Consider the following 21,547-nt stretch of genomic DNA (forward strand, 5'->3'; position numbering starts at 1 on the left):
GACTCCGTTCATGTGGTTACCCCGTTTTTGCTTCCACAACATTTTTCACCGATGCTTCTCTTCCATTGGTTGTAGCATAATGTTAAATAATGATATATAATGCTTAAAACCTTCCTCAACAAATGGACTATCCAACACAAAAAAAATTCAATTCGAACCACTAATTCCTAAAATTAGCGCATTCAAACAAAAAACAAACAAACAAACTCTTCAGTTTTATAATATTAGTATAGATGTGTATATATGAGGTGCATATATATGATATGGTAAATATAATACAATGAAAATGTCTCACCATTGTGTTTTGTGATACTGCCGAGTAAGGCATCACTGCTATTTTTAAGTAGTTTCTCCGCATTGTAGAACTCGAGCAAACCACCATCACAACCCCCCACTATGACCCCTGCACCGGACCATACAATCTTCTGGAATCTAGAAAATAAGTTATTATATTATAGCTTTAACATCCACATAACACATATTTTTCAAAAATATAATTATTATATAAGCAAAGCCTTAAAGAGAGTTAGACTCTCTAATAACTCACTAAATGATTACTTGAATGACGAGCGTGCATGGCAATAGTTGTTCATGCACGGGATTTTCATTTAATGTTAGACATAGACACCTTGTACATTGTAAAGAACTGGCTTATGAAAAAAAAGTAATTCAATTGAGTTTCTTGCCAGTTCTTCTCAATTGTATCTCTATACTAAACTGTATGGTAGGGGAAAACTTATAATGTAAAAAATTTGACAATCCTAAGCGGTAAATATACATAGTGTCCTACATGAATAAACGATTTTAATATTTAATTTTAATATTTATTTATAAGTATATATATTTATTTTCCATATTTTAAGTTCCATTTTTATTTAAATGAATTATTATTGTATAAAATGTGGTACATTGAGAGTGTTATATTAATTCTTAATAATTCCTTCATTAATTAATGTATTTATAAATAACTAGCTAACCATGGGAACTCCATTCCACCTAAAATTAAATATGTCAAAGGTTTTTTAAGTTTATGCAATAAATTTCTGAATGCAGGGTGCATTCAGAAATTTATTGCATGCAGTTTGATAGGTATGAGCAGTTTGTATGGGAAAATAAAATTGTTCTTTTTTCTATTTTACATATAATTTTCTAATCAATTCCCTGGACTTCCATGAATATTGTAAGACTAAAATTAGCCAAATCGGTTGAGCCATTCTGAGTTTTAGCGACAACAAACAGCAATACATTTTCATATATATAGATTAATTGGTCAGAGATGTCTAAATGTGTGGAACATTTAGTCATTTCTGATATGGAACAAATTCACTTACTTAAGTTTTATTTTTCCATATAATTTCAAGTATGTTTCAAATTTAATTTTATTTCTATATGGTCCCATTTGGATAAATAAATTCCTTAAACAATTTTAATAGTATTGTGGTGGGTACAAAGACCATAAAATGTAAATAAATAAAAAAATAAATAATAAAAAAACTTATACACAATGTATAAAATATTCTGGAAAACCACAAATTACAATATATCCACTCTAAACCATTAATTAATAATTCACATAGCACCATCTCATCACTAGTTAAGCAGTGCTTGTGTTATTGGTATTGACAACTGATTATCTATCTGTTGTTTAATACCTTTTTTTTCTAAATACTTAAATACATTATTTTTGTAAATATGTAATATACACAGAAAACATCCAGACCAATACAAACAATACATACTCATGTATATAAATGTTTGTACCATGTGAGGAATCAAACTTATACCCTTTAGAAGTAAGGCAGTGTGATTAACTGCTAGACCACCAAAGCAAAGTCAGATAAATTAAGTACATTTCATTATAATTAATTCCTGAAAAATCCTGCTAAGAATAAATAATTCTTCAAGACATTATATGGAATAAAAATAAGTAAAATCATCTACAAAACTTCTATTATAGGACACTAGTTTTGTTTATCTACATTCCAGACTCACAGACCTAGAGTCTGAGTTGGGAAGTAATATTTTATTACAGCATCATCAAATAAGAAACGGTACAATAGTAATGTTAATAATAATTAGTATGTAATTAAAATAACATTAAGAACTGTCTTTTAAAATAACATATACAGATGATAAAAAAATAGTATTAGATTAATATTAAAATTTTAATCTTCTATAATTTTCTGTCCAAAAACAGGAATAGATGTATATCACAAAGTGTATCACTACATTTATTCTCATTGTTTTAGAAAATAACTAAGAAATTACAAGCATCAATGACATGTAATATTCTTAAATAGAACAAACAACTTACTTGTTTTGTGTCTGTAAACTGGACTTCAGTTCCAAATCAAGTCCAGGATCGTCCAGATTCAAGGAGTACAGCTCCAAACAAGAATTGGAACTAAAAGAAACATCAACCTGCTGTGCCGCTGAGCCGGCCGCCAACAATATGGGATAGTGTTCCGCTGGCGACCAGCTAATGTTCACTGCTTTCTTCAACTCTTTCAACTTCATCTTAGAGCCACTATTTCACTGTAACAAGTTTAATAACCAAGAAAAACTCACTAAATCGGAGTATTTACCAAATTATGTCACACTTTTCTTACGAGTACAACTAGCAAACTATGTCGAGTTCCGTTTGAGTATATTAACTTTACGATAGAGGAAATTTTGAATTTTTATTTTTACACTCAATAAACAGCATTTTAATTAGAAAAATGCAATATTTACCATAAAAACACCGAGTTGGCACTTCCAACGTGGCTGACGTCAAAACTGGTGAAAAACATACAATGTGACACTTCACATTTTGACATTGACAGTTATGAACATTGTTCATGTATATAATGACATTAGGATATTTAAGATGTAATCTTATGTAATGAATTATTGGTAAATTTGTTTGAATTTTCATGTTATTTATATGCATTAAAATGTTTAATTGAAGTTCTTGTGTCCGTGGTCATGAATAAAGAATTATTAAAAAAATATATATTGAATTTCTATTCAATATTTTTCTTAAGTAGTTTTTAATAGTTATGAATTCAATTGTATCGTACTTAAATAATTAATTATAATGCTAACATAATAACTCTCGAGTATAGAATAATGTCAAGTATGAGACGTCTTCAAGCACATTAGGGATTCTGTGGCAAGAACTGTTTTTATATTATTATTTGAACATGAAATAGGTGCCTACATCGAAAGCATTTTGTTTCCATGCCAACAACAATGCAAATCAATGCACTGCTTGCAATGCAACATCTTTAAGAGACTATAAAGCATAAATACTTATTTATTTACTGATTTCAAAATTATTCTTTTATGTACCTATAACATAAACGACCATCTACTTTAGAACAAGAGCAGCATAAAAAGCAAAAATAGTAAGTTATACAGCCTAAATAATCAGGTAGTTAGGTACTTATGCTCTAATAATTAACATAGGTTGGATAGAATTATAACAAGGACTCTTAAACAATGTCAGTGAATATCATAAAGAAAGAAAAAAAGCAAAACAGTGTCAACTATTATTAGAAAACCCTTTATTTGCTAACAATATTAAATATTAATAATAGATTTTATGAAATATAACATCAAACAGCAATTTTTCATAATTATTTATTGTTTGACAGACACGGTAAAATTATATGAACAATATCTCTTACTTATATCAAAAACTATTATATTTAGGAGTTTAATATTAAGGTAAAAAGTACAACGCCTGCCGTTTACCTTCACGCAAATGTATTACGTACTTTTTTAGTGTTTTATGTTCATTCTTTAATGAGCATAAATGTAATAATTAATAATATTGACAAAATAGAACTTATGTACAAAGATGTAATGGTGTCCATAATACCCCATCAATTAATGACAAATCGGTAGTTTAGAGGTATAACACAACACATTACTTCGATGTTGCCGTGTTCTATTACTCGCACGGTGCAAATATTTCTATTCATTAGCATGATTTTGTTCCGAATCAGCGATACATTAAAAAAATAAGTATGACTATTCAAAAGAGCTTATTTACTTATTATTCTGGTTAAAAGAATCATATCATTATTCTATGTAATTTGTATTTATTTAATAATACTTAAATAATTGTTATGGCCCGACCGGACACAGTCTAATCACTCCTCTCCATCCTAATGATACGTTTACATTCAGCCGCTTCCCCTGCCACTCGCGCTGCCAGTCCTTTGACTCGCGCACGAAAAACCGGGCAGCGCAAAGGGCAGCGCCAATAGTATGGGAAGTATCGTGTTTAAACTCTTGCGCTGCTCACATCCCTGCCCACTCGGGCTGAGTGTAAACGTAGCATAAGGTTGCCTAGAAGGAATCTCTATTTAGCGATAAGGCCGCCCATTGTTACTTCTATAATGTTATTGTTGTTTTTTTTATGTACTATATTAATGTATGTAATTGTTATTTTCTTTCTATGAGAGGAACAATAAAGAGTTTTTCATTCATTCACACATTCATCTTTGTCATTAACAGCAATGCCTATAGCGCTAAGTAAAGAGGAGTGGGGCCGCATCACCCGCTGCAGCGAGCTGGATCGGGAGGATCCAGATACTGTCAGGCGGCGAGAGTATGTTAGATACCTCGACACCACCTCCAGGGAGATGACTAAATCATGGCCCAACTCCGTTGAGGTACGTAAGATGGTAGAAAGAACATATTTGAACTAGTGGTGTACATACAGACACTCATTTGACGGCCTCGGTAGTCTAGCGGTTTTTTTAGGGTTGATAATGGAATGGTGCACCCGCCTGCGCTAACGGTTTACGCTGGCGGGGCACCAGTGGAGGATGATAGGATGAGCATGAGGTCAGGTCAGTTAGCCCATCGTGCAAATTCAGTTTCCAGGGGGAACCGCGTGGAGGTCGACCTGACATTGTACATTGCTAGCAATGGGGTTTTTTTTTTTTTTTTATATTTAAATACATTTTTCCACAGACATATTCGTCCGTGCCTTTTTTAATTTACTTTAATATTATAATATTTATTTAATTTCCATTTTTGTACAACTCCAGCCGAGATGTTACAATTTGCCTAACAGTGACACCTAGGCAGACCTTATCCGTCTGGCCCAGAACCACCGCTGGCCGGCCGGGTGAGTTGACAACATGCAGTGTCACCCATCTTTATTTGAAAGATTAGATTTATCAATATGCATATACAATTATATAAATCTTACACTACTACTAATTTCACTAATGTAAGAATTCATAATGTAACAATACACATTATGAATTCTTACACTGCTTATACAATTATATGAATTCTTATTTTAACACTATTTTCAAAGTTCACTATTTGTTATAGTCCAGGTTTTGTTTAATTATTGATTGTTTAATTTCACAGTTCACTTTTTGTCGTAATTCGGCAATTTTTTTTTTTCCCTTTTTCACTTCCCTTTCCCCTTTTTTCCTTTCTTCCTTCTTTTTTCCTTTCCTTTCTTTTTTTTTTTTTTTTTTATTTATACTTTTAGCGAGCATGTTCCGGCCTTTCCAGTCCAAAGCGCCCCGACGATGCATCAGCTGTTCTGGTTTTCTATGTGCTGATTATTTTAGCGCAATCAGCGCATCAACAATCGCCCTGTCTCTATTTTTAATCGCCATCTGCAGTGAGTACTCACGAATGTCCGAGTGAGTCGCGCCTTCGGCCTCTTGTATAAAACGAGCAACTGCGTCTTCTCGATTTCTCGTATAATATACGCAGTCGCCTGTGTGCCTGGTGATGGCTACCACGGCATGAGAGTAGCTGCCATGCACTTCCAAGGGTTTACTTCTAGTATTGATGATAATAACCCTCTCCGATGTCAGTCCCTGGGCCTCATGAATCGTACTTTAACTCCTCGTCCATTCCATATCCCTCGGATATTAGCTTTGCTTTCTCCGCTTGGGTATGAACCAGGTATAGAGTCCTGCTTTGGTCCGATGGTATGACTTTGCTGTCGTATTCCATGAGCCTCAGCGACCTAATCCGGAGGTTGGTCGAGTATATCCCGTTGTATATATACATCCAAGGGGTTTCTGTGAGTACATAGAAACTCCCTAGTAATACCTGCTGATTTGTTAGGTCGCTCATAGGTAATTTCAAATAGGTTATGCCTATCTTGGCTAGCAATGGGGTTATCAATCCACATTACTAACAATCCCCTTCCCCCTTTTAGCACACCGATTTACTTCCGATCGTAAAAAGTATATATATATATATATTCACTAATATGATTTGGGTTTGCATATAGCATCGGTTTGGGTGTTATCTATGTATATGCTTATTTACAAAAAAAGAGTATATAATAATAATAAGTTTATTGTGCAAAAAAAAAACAGTTACGAAAATAGACTTAGCTAAGGTTCTATATCTACTATATATACATATAACTTCACCTTATATACTAATTTAAAATTTTTATGTAAACAAATCGATTGTATATTAAAAAGTATATATATATATTAGTTGTTTATCTAACAACTGATATCCCATCAAAAACATAAATGTGAAATGATAGCCGAGTTTAATATTATGATATATGGCTTGATTGTTGACTTCTACGACAAAAGAGATGAGATCTAAATGGGTGCCAAGTTCAATGGTCTGTCCTGAAATGTATTTATAACAATATAAAATATCATTTCTTCTTATAACTTACGATAATATACTGTAGCCTAAGGTCTAACTTGGCCATATACCAATTATTACTTTCGATTGCTAGTTACTATTAATATTAAAATAGGAACCGACAAGTAACATGTTTAGAACTTGCGAAGGCTACAGTATATTTCGTATATGAAAACTAGCAAAGTTAGACCTTAGGCTACAGTATATTATCCTAAGTTATAAGAAGAAATGATATTTTATATTGTTATAAATACATTTCAGGACAGACCATTGAACTTGGCACCCATTTAGATCTCATCTCTTTTGTCGTAGAAGTCAACAATCAAGCCATATATCATAATATTAAACTCGGCTATCATTTCACATTTATGTTTTTGATGGGATATCATTACTTTTTGTACATAAATTATACGAGGTACTTATTTATAACTAAATTAATACCAAATTATTTTTGATAAATTACTGTATTTTCGTATATTTACGGGATATAATTGTCTTTTTTTTGTGTTATTTTCTATATTTTCTTGTAACTTTTAAATGTTCAAGTGCAATGCCAATTCAGTATCAGGAATTTTTGGGCAAATCGGGGCGGTATAACGTCCACAGATGGTTGTACTCTACAATAGAGCTCTCGTGACTTTGATCAAAATTGTTAAGACGTACTCCATCTAAGGTTTTAACTCTGAAGAGTCCAACGTAAACCTGCCCTTTATTAAATATAGAGGAGGCAATGTTCAGGACTGGCAAAACTAAGGCCTTGTGATTTGTGGATAGTAATAGCATATGTTAAGCAAATACGGAATTGTTCTCTATCAACATATACATTATTTAATATCTGAAACTTCGTATTGACACGTTATAGTTCGTAAAGACGATTATGTAACAAATTGACTGTTATCGTATACGTATTTACTAAAATAATGTAATAATAATATAATCACAAATATATAAGTATAATTTAGAAAGCTAAAAATTTCGTAGCATACATCGCAACCGTATAGGTTAGATATCCAGAAACAAAATATTGAGTTTTATCGCACCGCTCCCCACGGCGCCACGCGGCCTATACCGAAATGCCTATTATTTAATAATTATTTATAAAAATAATGATTTTACACTATCGATGTGCGCTAAATATTGAAACAATAATTAATACCAAATCTCAGTTAATAACATAATAAATACGAAATTCGACTATACTCCTAGTTATAAGTACGAGTATATTTTAGACAGAATCTAAATTATAGCAACTAGTGTTTACCGCTCAATGCAATATTTGAAGTTTGCTAGTTATCGACACTGATGTGAAGGGGTCAACGTAAATTGGTAATGATCGACGTTTTCATACAATATTACTTTCGGTCCAGTACAAGATGAGATTTTTCGCCAGGGATCAATGTCAATTGGTGGCTATCGACGTTTTCATAGAATTTTAGTATTCGTCCAGTATAAGTTGAAATAGAATCAATTAAAGTGAAAAATTGTAGTAAAATGATAACAATTTACCAGTTTCAGATTTTTTCCTTTATATTCACCTAATTACCTATCTGCATACCAAATTTGAACTTCCTAGGTCATCTGGAAGTGGGTTATAATTTTGATCTATAGTTGATCAGTGATAAAAATGACGATTTTTGGACATTAATATCTAAATAACCGTTTGAGATATGTTTATGAAATTTGGAACACATATTTATCTCGCAAGTCTCAATATATGAACCAAATTTGACAGGTTTGTGTGAAAGAGTTTTTGAGTTATGAGGGGGTCAAAAGTGGCTCCAAATGGTTCGTGTAAATATACACACGGTGCTGCAAGCCAGTTTACTTGAAACTCGGCTTGACACGCGGCAGCGTGTCTAGATATACCTATAACGCAAGCTTTGCTTCGCTTAGACTTATATTATATATAGCCTTTAATTTCTCTTCTCAACCAAAACATATTTTCAAAACCTATAGTTACATAATAATTACGTGATGATATATCCGAACCGATACTATACTGAAACCGTCAAGAAAAGAGCTTATTTAGTCTGCACTTGCAATTCCTCTGGTTTTGCGAGTGCTCATGCGCAATCACCAAATGAGCTGCAAGCTCGTTTGTCCCTTATATTATAAAAAAGCTTTCTCAATTCTTTTATTAAATAATAATAAAAAATCTCAAAATAATTCACACAGCGCCATCTAGACCCAAGTTAAGCTAGCTAAAGCTTGTGTTATGGGTGCTATATAGTTAACTGATACAGATATATTAGATTTCAACTTACCACCAGGTGAGCAGCAAGCTCGTTTGTCTCCAATACTATAAAAAATAGTGCAACTTTGTTGACAGAATGTAAACAAGCGCAATGAAGAGTTACGCTGCGCTCGGATTGAAGCTGCAGAGCAAGCGAACACCAAGTTCTACAAGCGCTACATAAAGCGCAAGAAGGATGAACAGCAGAGACTCATGTACAACGCTAGGGACACTGTGTTTAAGAATAAGGATGCGCCGAAACTATTGCTCAGGTAGATGATCTTTTTATATGTAACTAGCTACTCTTCTTCTACTGGCCTTTAATTGGCTTTTTGGATCTAATCGTTGATCGCAAGATAGGTACGTTGAAACCCTACTAAAAATAAACTTTATGGATGCGTGCGTGAGAAGGCTTCGAATAACTGAAATGGCACAGAATGGGGTTCGGCTTCGCTCGGGTGACGATGTATTATATAGAAATAGAAATAGAAATAATCTTTATTCAAATAAACTCATTACAAGCACTTTTGAATAGTCATATATATAAACTTTCCTCTTGACTCACTCTATCTATTAAATAAAAAAACCGCTTCAAAACCCGTTGCGTACTTTTAAAGATTTAAGCATACATAGGGACGGACAGACAGCAACAGCGACTTTTTTTTCAAATTATAATTCAAAAATCATTTATTCATGTAGGACATTTTAGCCACTTATGAACGTCAAGTTTTTACATTATAATTTTTTTTCCCTATGTTCCTGTACTTTGTTTTATACTACGTAATGATAATGATGTGAAATGAGAAACAGTCTGATAGTCTACCATGGAAAGTGGAAATCGACATCTAAATAGAGGATCCCATAGAAAGGAGAAGTAACTTACTTTTCTGTTTTGTGCATGTACCGCATCATGGAAATCTAAATATATATAACTCAAAGGTGACTGACTGACATAGTGATCTACCAACGCACAGCCTAAACCACTGGACGGATCGGGGTGAAATTTGGCATGCAGGTAGATGTTATGACGTAGGCATCCGCTAAGAAAGTATTTTGATTAATTCTACCTCCAAGGGGATAAAATAGGGGATGAAAGTTTGTATGAAACTTTGTCAATTTTAAACCGATCGGACTGAGACTTTGAATGCATAAAGCTACTATGACGTAGGCATCCCCTAAGAAAGGATTTTGATAAATTCCACCCTTAAGGGAGTAAATTAACGCTAGCGAAGCCGCGGACAAAAGCTAGTTTATTATATATTTTAAGCCACGGCGTAACAGTTTGAGCTGCATAATGACGTCTTTATGGATGGCAAATAAGCTTATTGTCAACCACGGAATGTGTAACACCACAGAACGGAGTAGTCATTACCTTCACTATCACATGGATATCACAAACAATAAAATGAAAAGTGACTCCCATTTTGTCTTTAATTTGCTTGATGCCTTGGTTTTCCCCTCGCCCTCTTTCCTTCTATTTTTCCCTCAATAGTAATTTTCATAAAATCATCGCGCTGTATCAAGTGTTCCAACATTTTTCCTCGTCTATTTTCTACTATATTCAATATCTGCCTTTTTTCTTTTACCTTTTGTAGTACTTCTTCGTTTCTTGCTTTATCTTTTCAGCTAATTCTTTCCATCACGTTATATAAATAAAAAAAACATATTTGTCTGTCTGTTTGTTCTTGTTAATCTCTGAAACAGCCGGACTGATTTTCTCGGGACTTTCATTCGCAGATATTTTGTTTATTTCAATTCCATGCGGACAAAGTCGCGGGTGACTGCTAGTCAATTTTAAGACCAGCCATTTCGTGTGAATATGCAGTATATTTGGTACTTACAAATTGTAGCGCAGTCATCGAGACAGTCATCCAGAAGGAACGTCAAGAGCAGCTGAAGTTTAATGCGGAACAACGACGGATGGAGGCAGAACAGAAGAGAAAGGATGACGAGGATATAATAAAGAAGGCGAAAGAGTGGAACGAGCTGATGGAACTTAAGAAGAAGCGTAGGTTTGAAGCCAATAAGCAGCACCAGAAGGAAATATTGGAGCAGTAAGATATTTATATTGTGTATCATTAATTTTGTTTGCGTTGCCATAAGGAGTCTCAAGGTATAACGTAATTTCTTCTTACAGTCCTTAATAACTTTGCAATGTCATACAACAGGGCACACGAAATTGCAGAGCGGAATAGAATTGAATACGAAACTGAGTTGAACATGCAGAAGATAGACAACATGAGGGCCGACCAGGAGATGGCTAATCTTAAGGATTTCGAAGAGAATTTCGTGAGTAAAATTTGAATATTCTAATAAACTTTTGAATACCCGCCTTTTTGACTCTATCGCCATTTTCACAATATATACTTAGTCAAGAAGAATGGGTAAGAAACTTTGCTGGTATTCTTATTAACCAAAGCAGAAAGAGTGGTTAAGCAGCTTAAGAGGGGTGGTATATGTTTGACTTTTCTATGTTAACTTGACTTAACCAACGAATTTTGTACCTAAAAACTAAAATACCTTTATTTAATTCGTGGTTTGAGAATTAAAATTTTGTAATTAAGAACAAATGTAAATTTTTGCTATATTTCAAAATGTTTTCAAGTAATATATTACATTTGCTGAAGAACAAACAAATCATGACCTCTAACGATTACAGAAGACTAGTGCCAACGAGCGGCATTCATACAAAATCTTTAATAATTTATTCACGACTTAAATTATGAGCATTAGATATTTAAACTTTGGTGCTTAAGCTAGCTGAATTATGAAACTCTGATGTATTGGATGTAACAGAAAGCTGAGGAGATGGCCCGCATCTGGTGGGACATGGAACGTTCGCGGGCGGAGAACGAGCAGCGAGCACGTGAGCGAGCAGCGCGCGGACAACTCGACGACCGGCTGCTGGAAGTTCTGCAGCGAGAACGAACGCGTGTGAATGACAAACGACAAAGGACCGAGAGGGAGGTACTGTGACTATTCGCGACACGGCACTACACATCCTATATGGTTGTAAGCCAAGCATTAACGGAATATCTCCTTTGGAAGGTACACACTCTATCCTGAGGAGATAAACCATCACTTTTAAGAATATCTTTCAATTTTGGTCTCTGATAGACCTAGACAGAACTCTAAAATAAAGCGAGTATCATAGATCTTTGCAGGTCGTAGTGCTACAGGTCTCTTTAGCATCTGGCCTATCCTGAGGAAATAAACCATCGCTCCTAAGAATATCCTTTAATTCTTGTCCCTAATGGGCCTAGGCAGCGGAATCTAAAAAAGGGTGAGCATCATAGATCTATGCAGGTCAGTGCTAAAGGTCTCTTTAGCACCCTCTCTATCCTATATATATATATAGTAGAATAAATATTTTACACTACTCTGTGTGATAAACATCGCAAATCTAATTTACAGTTAAAGGAAGAGAAACTACGAGTGCTGGAACAGATCAGTCAGAAGTTGGAGACGGGTGACGCAGCCCGCGAGGCTAAGGAACAGGCCATCCTTGAGAAGGCCATCAAGGAGAAAGAGGCCGCGTGAGAATTCTATTAAATATACCTACGGCACCGAAAATACTTGTTTTTTATACATTTTTCACATTTTCCCAGAGAGTTAAGAAGTACGGACAACAAGTGACAAGTTACTAAATACTACATAATTACTCAGTTCGGCTAGCTCCCTCAGTTGAGAAGTACTAGCAAGTCACTCTACAAGTGACAAGTTAAGTTACTAAATACGAAATGCTTTACCTTGAACAGAGCTGAGGCACGTCGCGAGGCTCAGGAACGTAAGAAGGCGCAATTCCAACAAGACAGGATAGACACCAGAAAAAAATACCTACGCGACGAGGAACAACGGCTGCACGAGTTCAACACGATGCGACAGTGGGAGATTATGAACAGGTACACTTTGGCAAAAAATCATGATATCAAAAAATCTAAATTTTGGAGTGAGATCATGATTTTTTTTTTACCCTATTGCTAACTGACTGTTTTTTATCTTCGATATATAGATTTAACTTTAACTAACTTAATGATTTGATAGAAATTTGAACCTGGAGGATATGACTGAATTCTTTTTATATCTTTGCCCGACATCTGCTACTCCTCAACCCACTCTCAAAACAGCAGGTGACATTCAATAAATTTTATACATAACTTTCATAATCATCTTAGAAGTTTTCAACCGGAAGGATATAGCTGACGGATAACGCCCCTACCTTGATGATGGTTGTGTTGTGATGATGTGAACTATGATGTCCATAAGTTGGAAAAAAGTGGTGACTCATTAAATTCGACCTACGTTGTTATACGTAGAACGAAATTATGTGAACAAGTGTGACATTAAAACTAATACAATATAATATTACATTCGGGCAAAAATTTTACTAAAGTGGTTTTATTAATACAGGAAATGTGTTTATCTCTTATCTGTTTGAACAGTTGCTATTTGCTTCATTAATTTATTTAACTAGCAACCAGACAGCTAATAAGTTTTTTATGTAATTGGACTGACAAACATACTGACTGCCCACCTGATGGTAAGTGGTAATAATAATGGTGGTATTGAGTATTGGTAACAATCACTGTTAAATAAAAGAGTGTTAAATGGTTTTGTAGAAATATCTATTTATTCACCTTTCACATGTTTTGACTTTTATTGAAATTAAAAAAATCAATGTTGAATATTTTAGAAGTGAATATTTTGTCTTAATATTTTTTTTCAAACGTATGTCGTTTAATTGCTACAATATTGTAATTAAAATTGAATATCAAATGGTTTTAGGTTCAAGAATGCGGAACTGTACGAAGAGTTCTCATATACCAATTATTACTTTCTATTGCTAGTTACTATTAATATTAAAATAGGAAACAAGTAACATGTTTAGAACTTGCGAAGGCACAGTATATTTCGTATAAAAGTTAGACAGGCTACAGTATATTATCAAGTTATAAGAAGAAATGATATTTTATATTGTTATAAATACATTTGAAAGACCATTGAACTTGGTATTTCGATCTCATCTCTTTTGAGAAGTCAACAATCAAGGCATATATCATAATATTAAACTCGGCTATCATTTCACATTTATGTTTTTGATGGGATATCATTACTTTTTGTACATAAATTATACTAGGTACATATTTATAACTAAATTAATACCAAATTATTTTTGATAAATTACTGTATTTTCGTAGGTATAATTGTCTTTTTTTTTTGTGTTATTTTCTATATTTTCTTGTAACTTTTAAATGTTCGAGTGCATTGCCAATTCAGTATCAGGAATTTTTGGGCAAATCGGGGCGTATAACGTCCACAGATGGTTTCTACAATAGAGCTCTCGTGAAGATCTAAATTGTTAAGATGGTACCCCATCTAAGGTTTTAACAATGGAGAGTCCAACGTAAACCTGCCCTTTATTAAATATGGAGGAGCCTATGTTGAGAAAGGACTGCTAAAACTAAGGCCTTGTGATTTGTGGATAGTAATAGCATATGTTAAGCAAATACGGAATTGTTCTCTTTCAACATATACATTATTTAATATCTGAAACTTCGTATTGACTGTTATCTATTGAATTCTCAAGAAAACAATTTGTTACCAATGAGTTCTCATTCTCGAGTTAACTATACATTCCTACTTATAACTGTACTAAATTGTTATTAAGATTGTCTATACCATACGTATTTACTAAAATAATAATAATAATATAACCACAAATATATAAGTATAATTTAAGAAAGCTATAAATTTCGTAGCATCTTATAGGTTAGATATCGAGTGAGACATATGAGGGCGGTCGCTGACGTTCGCGTCAACGTTTTATGACGGCGCCGCCGCGGCGCCCTATACCGAAATGTCTATTATTTAATAATTATTTATAAAAATAATGATGTTAATATATTATATAATAATAATTAATACCAAATCTCAGTTAATAATAATATATATTACTCCTAGTTAAAGTACGAGTATATTTTAGACAGAATCTAAATTATAGCAACTAGTGTTTATCGCTCAATGCAATATTTGAAGTTTAGTTATCGACACTGATTGAAGGGGTCACGTAAATTGGTAATGATCGACGTTTTCATACAATATTACTTTCCGTCCAGTATAAGATGAGATATTTCGCCAGGGATCCATGTCAATTGGTGGCTATCGACGTTTTCAACAAATATTTATCTCGCAAGTCTCAATATATGAACCATTTGGAGCCACTTTTGACCCCCTCATAACTCAAAAACTCTATCACACAAACCTGTCAAATTTGGTTCATATATTGAGACTTGCGAGATAAATATGTGTTCCAAATTTCATAAACATATCTCAAACGGTTATTTAGATATTAATGTCCAAAAATCGTCATTTTTATCACTGATCAACTATAGATCAAAATTATAACCCACTTCCAGATGACCTAGGAAGTTCAAATTTGGCATGCAGATAGGTAATTAGGTGAATATAAAGGAAAAAATCTGAAACTGGTAAATTGTTATCATTTTACTACAATTTTTCACTTTAATTGATTATATTTCAACTTATACTGGACGAATACTAAAATTCTATGAAAACGTCGATAGCCACCAATTGACGTTGATCCCTGGCGAAAAATTTCATCTTGTACTGGACGGAAAGTAATATTGTATGAAAACGTCGATCATTACCAATTTACGTTGACCCCTTCACATCAGTGTCGATAACTAGCAAACTTCAAATATTGCATTGAGCGATAAACACTAGTTGCTATAATTTAGATTCTGTCTAAAATATACTCGTACTTATAACTAGGAGTATAGTCGAATTTCGTATTTATTATGTTATTAACTGAGATTTGGTATTAATTATTATTTCAATATTTAGCGCACATCGATAGTGTAAAATCATTATTTTTATAAATAATTATTAAATAATAGACATTTCGGTATAGGGCGCCGCGGCGGCGCCGTGTGGGAGCGGTGCGATAAAACGTTGACGCGAACCTGTCCGAGCGAATGGCAGCCGCCCTCATATGTCTCAATGTTTTGTTTCTCGATATCTAACCTATAAGGTTGCGATTTATGCTACGAAATTTATAGCTTTCTTAAATTATACTTATATATTTGTGGTTATATTATTATTACATTATTTTAGTAAATACGTATGGTATAGACAATAGTTTAAACCAAAAATTAATAACAATTTTAGTATAGTTATAAGTAGGAATGTATAGTTAACTCGAGAATGAGAACTCATTGGTAACAAATTGTTTTCTTGAGAATTCAATAGATAACAGTCAATTTGTTACATAATCGTCTTTACGAACTATAACGTGTCAATACGAAGTTTCAGATATTAAATAATGTATATGTTGAAAGAGAACAATTCCGTATTTGCTTAACATATGCTATTACTATCCACAAATCACAAGGCCTTAGTTTTGGCAGTCCTCTTCTCAACATAGGCTCCTCCATATTTAATAAAGGGCAGGTTTACGTTGGACTCTCCAGAGTTAAAACCTTAGATGGGGTACGTCTTAACAATTTAGATCCAAGTCACGAGAGCTCTATTGTAGAGTACAACCATCTGTGGACGTTATACCGCCCCGATTTGCCCAAAAATTCCTGATACTGAATTGGCTTTGGACTTCAACATTTAAAAGTTACAAGAAAATATAGAAAATAACACAAAAAAAAGACAATTATACCCCGTAAATATACGAAAATACAGTAATTTATCAAAAATAATTTGGTATTAATTTAGTTATAAATATGTACCTAGTATAATTTATGTACAAAAAGTAATGATATCCCATCAAAAACATAAATGTGAAATGATAGCCGAGTTTAATATTATGATATATGCCTTGATTGTTGACTTCTACGACAAAAGAGATGAGATCTAAATGGGTGCCAAGTTCAATGGTCTGTCCTGAAATGTATTTATAACAATATAAAATATCATTTCTTCTTATAACAGGATAATATACTGTAGCCTAAGGTCTAACTTGGCTAGTTTTCATATACGAAATATACTGTAGCCTTCGCAAGTTCTAAACATGTTACTTGTCGGTTCCTATTTTAATATTAATAGTAACTAGCAATAGAAAGTAATAATTGGTATATGAGAACTGCCCAAGTTAGACCTTAGGCTACAGTATATTATCCTAAGTTATAAGAAGAAATGATATTTTATATTGTTATAAATACATTTCAGGACAGACCATTGAACTTGGCACCCATTTAGATCTCATCTCTTTTGTCGTAGAAGTCAACAATCAAGGCATATATCATAATATTAAACTCGGCTATCATTTCACATTTATGTTTTTGATGGGATTCAATTTTAATTATTTTAGTATTCGTCCAGTATAAGTTGAAATATAATCAATTAAAGTGAAAAATTGTAGTAAAATGATAACAATTTACCAGTTTCAGATTTTTTCCTTTATATTCACCTAATTACCTATCTGCATGCCAAATTTGAACTTCCTAGGTCATCTGGAAGTGGGTTATAATTTTGATCTATAGTTGATCAGTGATAAAAATGACGATTTTTGGACATTAATATCTAAATAACCGTTTGAGATATGTTTATGAAATTTGGAACACATATTTATCTCGCAAGTCTCAATATATGAACCAAATTTGACAGGTTTGTGTGATAGAGTTTTTGAGTTATGAGGGGGTCAAAAGTGGCTCCAAATGGTTCGTGTAAATATACACACGGTGCTGCAAGCCAGTTTACTTGAAACTCGGCTTACGCTGCCGCGTGTCTAGATATCAAATGGTTTCAGGTTCAAGAATGCGGAGCTGTACGAAGACTTCCAACAGAAGTTCAAACAAGACCGTGACAGCAAAATAAAAGTGTACAGGGAAGATATTCTCAAGTTGTGGGTATGTTGAAAGTTTAGGTATTTTTTTTTTTTTTGTGGATGATAATGGAATGGTGCACCCGCCTGCGCTAACGGTTTACGCTGGCAGGGCACCAGTGGAGGATGATATGGTCATGTCAGTTAGTCCATCGTGACAAATTCATCAGGAATTTATCACGATGGTTTCCAGGGGGAACCGCGTGGAGGTCAACCTGACATGGTACATTGCTAGCAATGGGGTTATTAGTAGTAATATTATAAAAACTCTCCTACTCGAAGAATCTGGCGGCGCACCAGTGGAGGATGATAAGATGTACATGAGGTAAGGTCCATTCGCCCATCGTGGCAAATTCCTCAGGAACTTCTCACGATGGTTTCCAGAACAATACTTAACATGGTACATTGCTAACAATGGTGTCATCAGTCCACATTACTAACAATCTATGTTGATAACCGCATGCCTTCTACTTGTTACTGTGTTAATTTATTAAACAATTATTATAAAGAGCAACACATAAGTTTCTTGCTCGTTCTTGTTGTGATTAGTCTGCGTTCCGAATGAGTGGTAGAAGCAAAAAGATATGCATTATAAAAGAGAATATATGCTATAAAAAGATATGCCATATAAAAGATATATTCTAAAGTACTTATATTGTTTTTGATACCCTTCCCCACGGTAATTCTGTTGTAAAAATTCGCAGCGTGAGCGTAACGAGCGTGAAGCTAAGTCTCTAGCAGAGACGCGGCAGTTCTACGGGGCAGACGCAGAGCAGAAAATTCGTGACGCAGACAACGAGCTGCTGACGCATGCCGACTATCTGTACAAGAAGCGCGTCGTCATCAGCGACGATGACTGCGCAGAACCATCGATGTTCGTACACTACCGTATTTTATTTATGTAACTGAAATTGGGAATGATTTCCCATGGCCTCCTCAGTGGTAAGCGGCTTCAGTGGTCTTATTATCGAACTGAAATGAGGAGTAATTTGACTGCCTACTTGGTCAACTGCCTCGGAGGTGGTATGTATAGTATATTACTTGAAGTTAGTAAATTCTTTGCCATACATTAATATAAACAAATTAATATTATAGTTCAGTTATTTATTGAGATAGAATTAGTTTATACAATTTTAAATTAAATTGTTGTACCTCAGGGTACATTATTGGGACCTGTGCTGTACTGAGTAGTTAAATTCTAACTTATGTATTGTTATTCAGCGTATTCTAAATGAAGTTTTGTGATTCAGCGTTACTGCAAGTTGTATCGACTATATCCAATGCCGGATCTACCAGCGTCTCTGCAGGAACACTTCAAGCCGTATGCTCCGCGGATGGCTCTAAGCCTGATCCTTCATATACCGCACCAGCTCCGCCACCTCCGGACCATGGATTAGATGCACTGGATCTAGAGGATCAACCGGATAGGATTGAAGGCAAAAGGGATGGTTTACAAAAGATTGAAAAGGTACGGTTTGAAGATAGCTTCATAATATTACGAATTTAAAATCTTTGAAAACTACAATAGACATCACAATCAGGTTTTAACCATTAGATTTTGGGTTTAAATATATGACTCTAGTGGTATTTTTGCGAGTAACGCATCAAGTGAAAAAAATATTATGAAGGTAATCAGTCGGATCGCTAACTTTTTAAAAATATTCTGTTGCCGATTTTCATGAGGGACAATATAGGAAACTAATAGTAAAATAGTTTCTGAGTCTATTCAATGCAAACAATAAAATTTTCCCTGTTTATAATATATTAATAGTTTTTTTTTATAATAACGTATTACAATATAGAAAAGGTACTTATCATTTGGGTCACGCAACGCTGCGGGGACGAGGTAATGGATAATAATGTATTAAAAATTCACGTATTAATTATTTGTAAACAGGGTGGACGTTCTAAGCAGGTCGAGAAGAAAGAGGTAAAATCTAACGATGACTACAAAAGGCAGGGTCGGGCTAATGGACTACAGAGGAGGAACGGTCAAGTAATTAGCTTTAATTTATATTCACATACTACAAAAGTACTTCAAAAAGTACCAGAATGGGTACTCTAAAAAGTATACCAAGTTGTGTTTTAATTTTGTATTGGCTATGAAATTACAGTTGTATAGTAACTATAAATTTACGGCCCGACTTATGGATGTGCAGCGGTTTAGAACTCCGCATTACTTTCAATGGGAATGGGTTGGATTCTCTAACAATACAAAGATTTGTATTCATTGGCAAGTATTAAAAAATATATTTAATATTTCTATCAGCTGTTTATCCAAATTAGACAAAACTTTGCATAAATGCAAGTTTTGCCTGATTTTGGATTTATTTTGTTTTGAAGTTATATTGTTAAAAAAAGACTTAAAGTATAGAAAAATAAGATATAAATTTGTTATTAAATAAGATGTACGTTCTAAATTTTATCCTATATGAGTGATTTACGTACAAAAATATATTTTTTTATCTGAAGCCATCTTGTATTGTTCGTACAAGTATCAATAACCTAACAAAATATGCTCATTAAAAGTATTACAGTATTCAATTTGCTATTGGATAATACTTAAATTATCTTAAAAATTTACAAGATGAGTCAATTTGTGTGTTAATTGAAGAGAATATGTCTATAATTTTCAAAAAAAAGAGCATTAATTGTCTGCGTCCAAGTTCTAACATTGTAATTTCTTAAGATTGTATGTATATAATAAACGGAGGAGACCTATGTCCAGCAGTGGACGTCTTCCGGGCTGCGATGATGGTGATGTCTCTATACAATTTTCTAAATAACTGGAAACCTTCACCGTTCAATTTCTAACATTTGTAATTTCAACAGCATGACCTTAATCTGCCGCCCATAACTGCGGTCCCATGTCCGGTCGAGAGCTGTCGCTGCGAACTCAAGTAGCAGTGATGAAATAAAACCAACAACATTTACAAAATAATATCTTTATTCATATCAACTTTAGAACGTGTTTGTCTATTCTTTTAAACATAGAGAGCGTTTGTTTATGGCACGAGTGTGATTTTTACGTTATCGTGTGACTAGAAACAATGGTGGATATCAAATTTATTGTGAAAACAGTAATAAATGTTTGAAATACGTCCTAATTCGGTGATTTTTCTTAACAATACAATAATTAAAGTCGAAATTAAACTAGCACTTACTAATATTATCAAATCTTTGGTCGTTTTGAGTGTAGATTATAATCAACGGTGGTTTTTACATAAAGAAAAACTTTCCAACTTATTCTATTTACAATTCCAAAATTAGATAAACAGTTAATAATGTTAATGGAAAAAAATCGTATAAGATGTTTGTTTATTTATTGTATTATATATTTATTTTATCATTTTATACATAATTGTATATGTAATTGTATTTTCTGTGAGAGGAACAATAAAGAGTTTCATTCATTCAAGATGTCGTCTCTAAATTAAATATGTCAAAAGTTGGTGGACAAAATATTAATTATGATATATTAATTATTATTTATTACAAGAATGAAATAAATCATGTGATTTCGGAGTCACTACTAAATCGTTGAAACAAACATATCTTTTTTTATATAAAAAAAATATTATACAGCAACTAGTGTCAGACTGATACTGTTTTAACGATCGAAACTAAGTCTCTATATCTTAAACACTTAAGATATTTTATAATCAATATGAAAATTAGTCTTGTCTTGATAATGTTGATAAATATAAAAGGGAGCGAAAATTCAGTCGAAAACTAGATAATCTACTTCCTTCATAAAAAAAGTTAAAAATCTAATAACTTACACTATATTCTTAGCTTTTGAATTCTTCCTTTTCTTTCAAGCT

The 21,547-nt window shown here is 33.4% G+C and overlaps 1 protein-coding gene and 1 pseudogene across 1 annotated transcript in view; one reads left to right on the top strand and one right to left on the bottom strand.

Annotated features, from left to right (window-relative positions):
• Positions 1-2,802, bottom strand: part of LOC131848797 (protein transport protein Sec31A) — a 31,877-nt gene extending 29,075 nt beyond the window's left edge. Inside the window, exons 1-3 of the mRNA XM_059198734.1 lie at positions 2,734-2,802; positions 2,315-2,535; positions 296-432 (exon numbers count right to left, since the gene is read on the bottom strand). Of these exons, the coding sequence (XP_059054717.1) occupies positions 296-432; positions 2,315-2,517 (340 nt within the window). The 5' untranslated portion in view covers positions 2,518-2,535; positions 2,734-2,802. The remainder of the gene's footprint in view (positions 1-295; positions 433-2,314; positions 2,536-2,733) is intronic.
• A 1,706-nt stretch (positions 2,803-4,508) lies between these two features.
• On the top strand, positions 4,509-20,627 carry LOC131848799 (golgin subfamily A member 6-like protein 22; annotated as a pseudogene).
• Positions 20,628-21,547: the final 920 nt, after the last annotated feature.

This window comes from Achroia grisella, unplaced genomic scaffold (genome assembly GCF_030625045.1).
Source record: "Achroia grisella isolate CSIRO2021 unplaced genomic scaffold, CSIRO_AGI_Agris_v1 utg592, whole genome shotgun sequence".
Taxonomy (NCBI): domain Eukaryota; kingdom Metazoa; phylum Arthropoda; class Insecta; order Lepidoptera; family Pyralidae; genus Achroia; species Achroia grisella.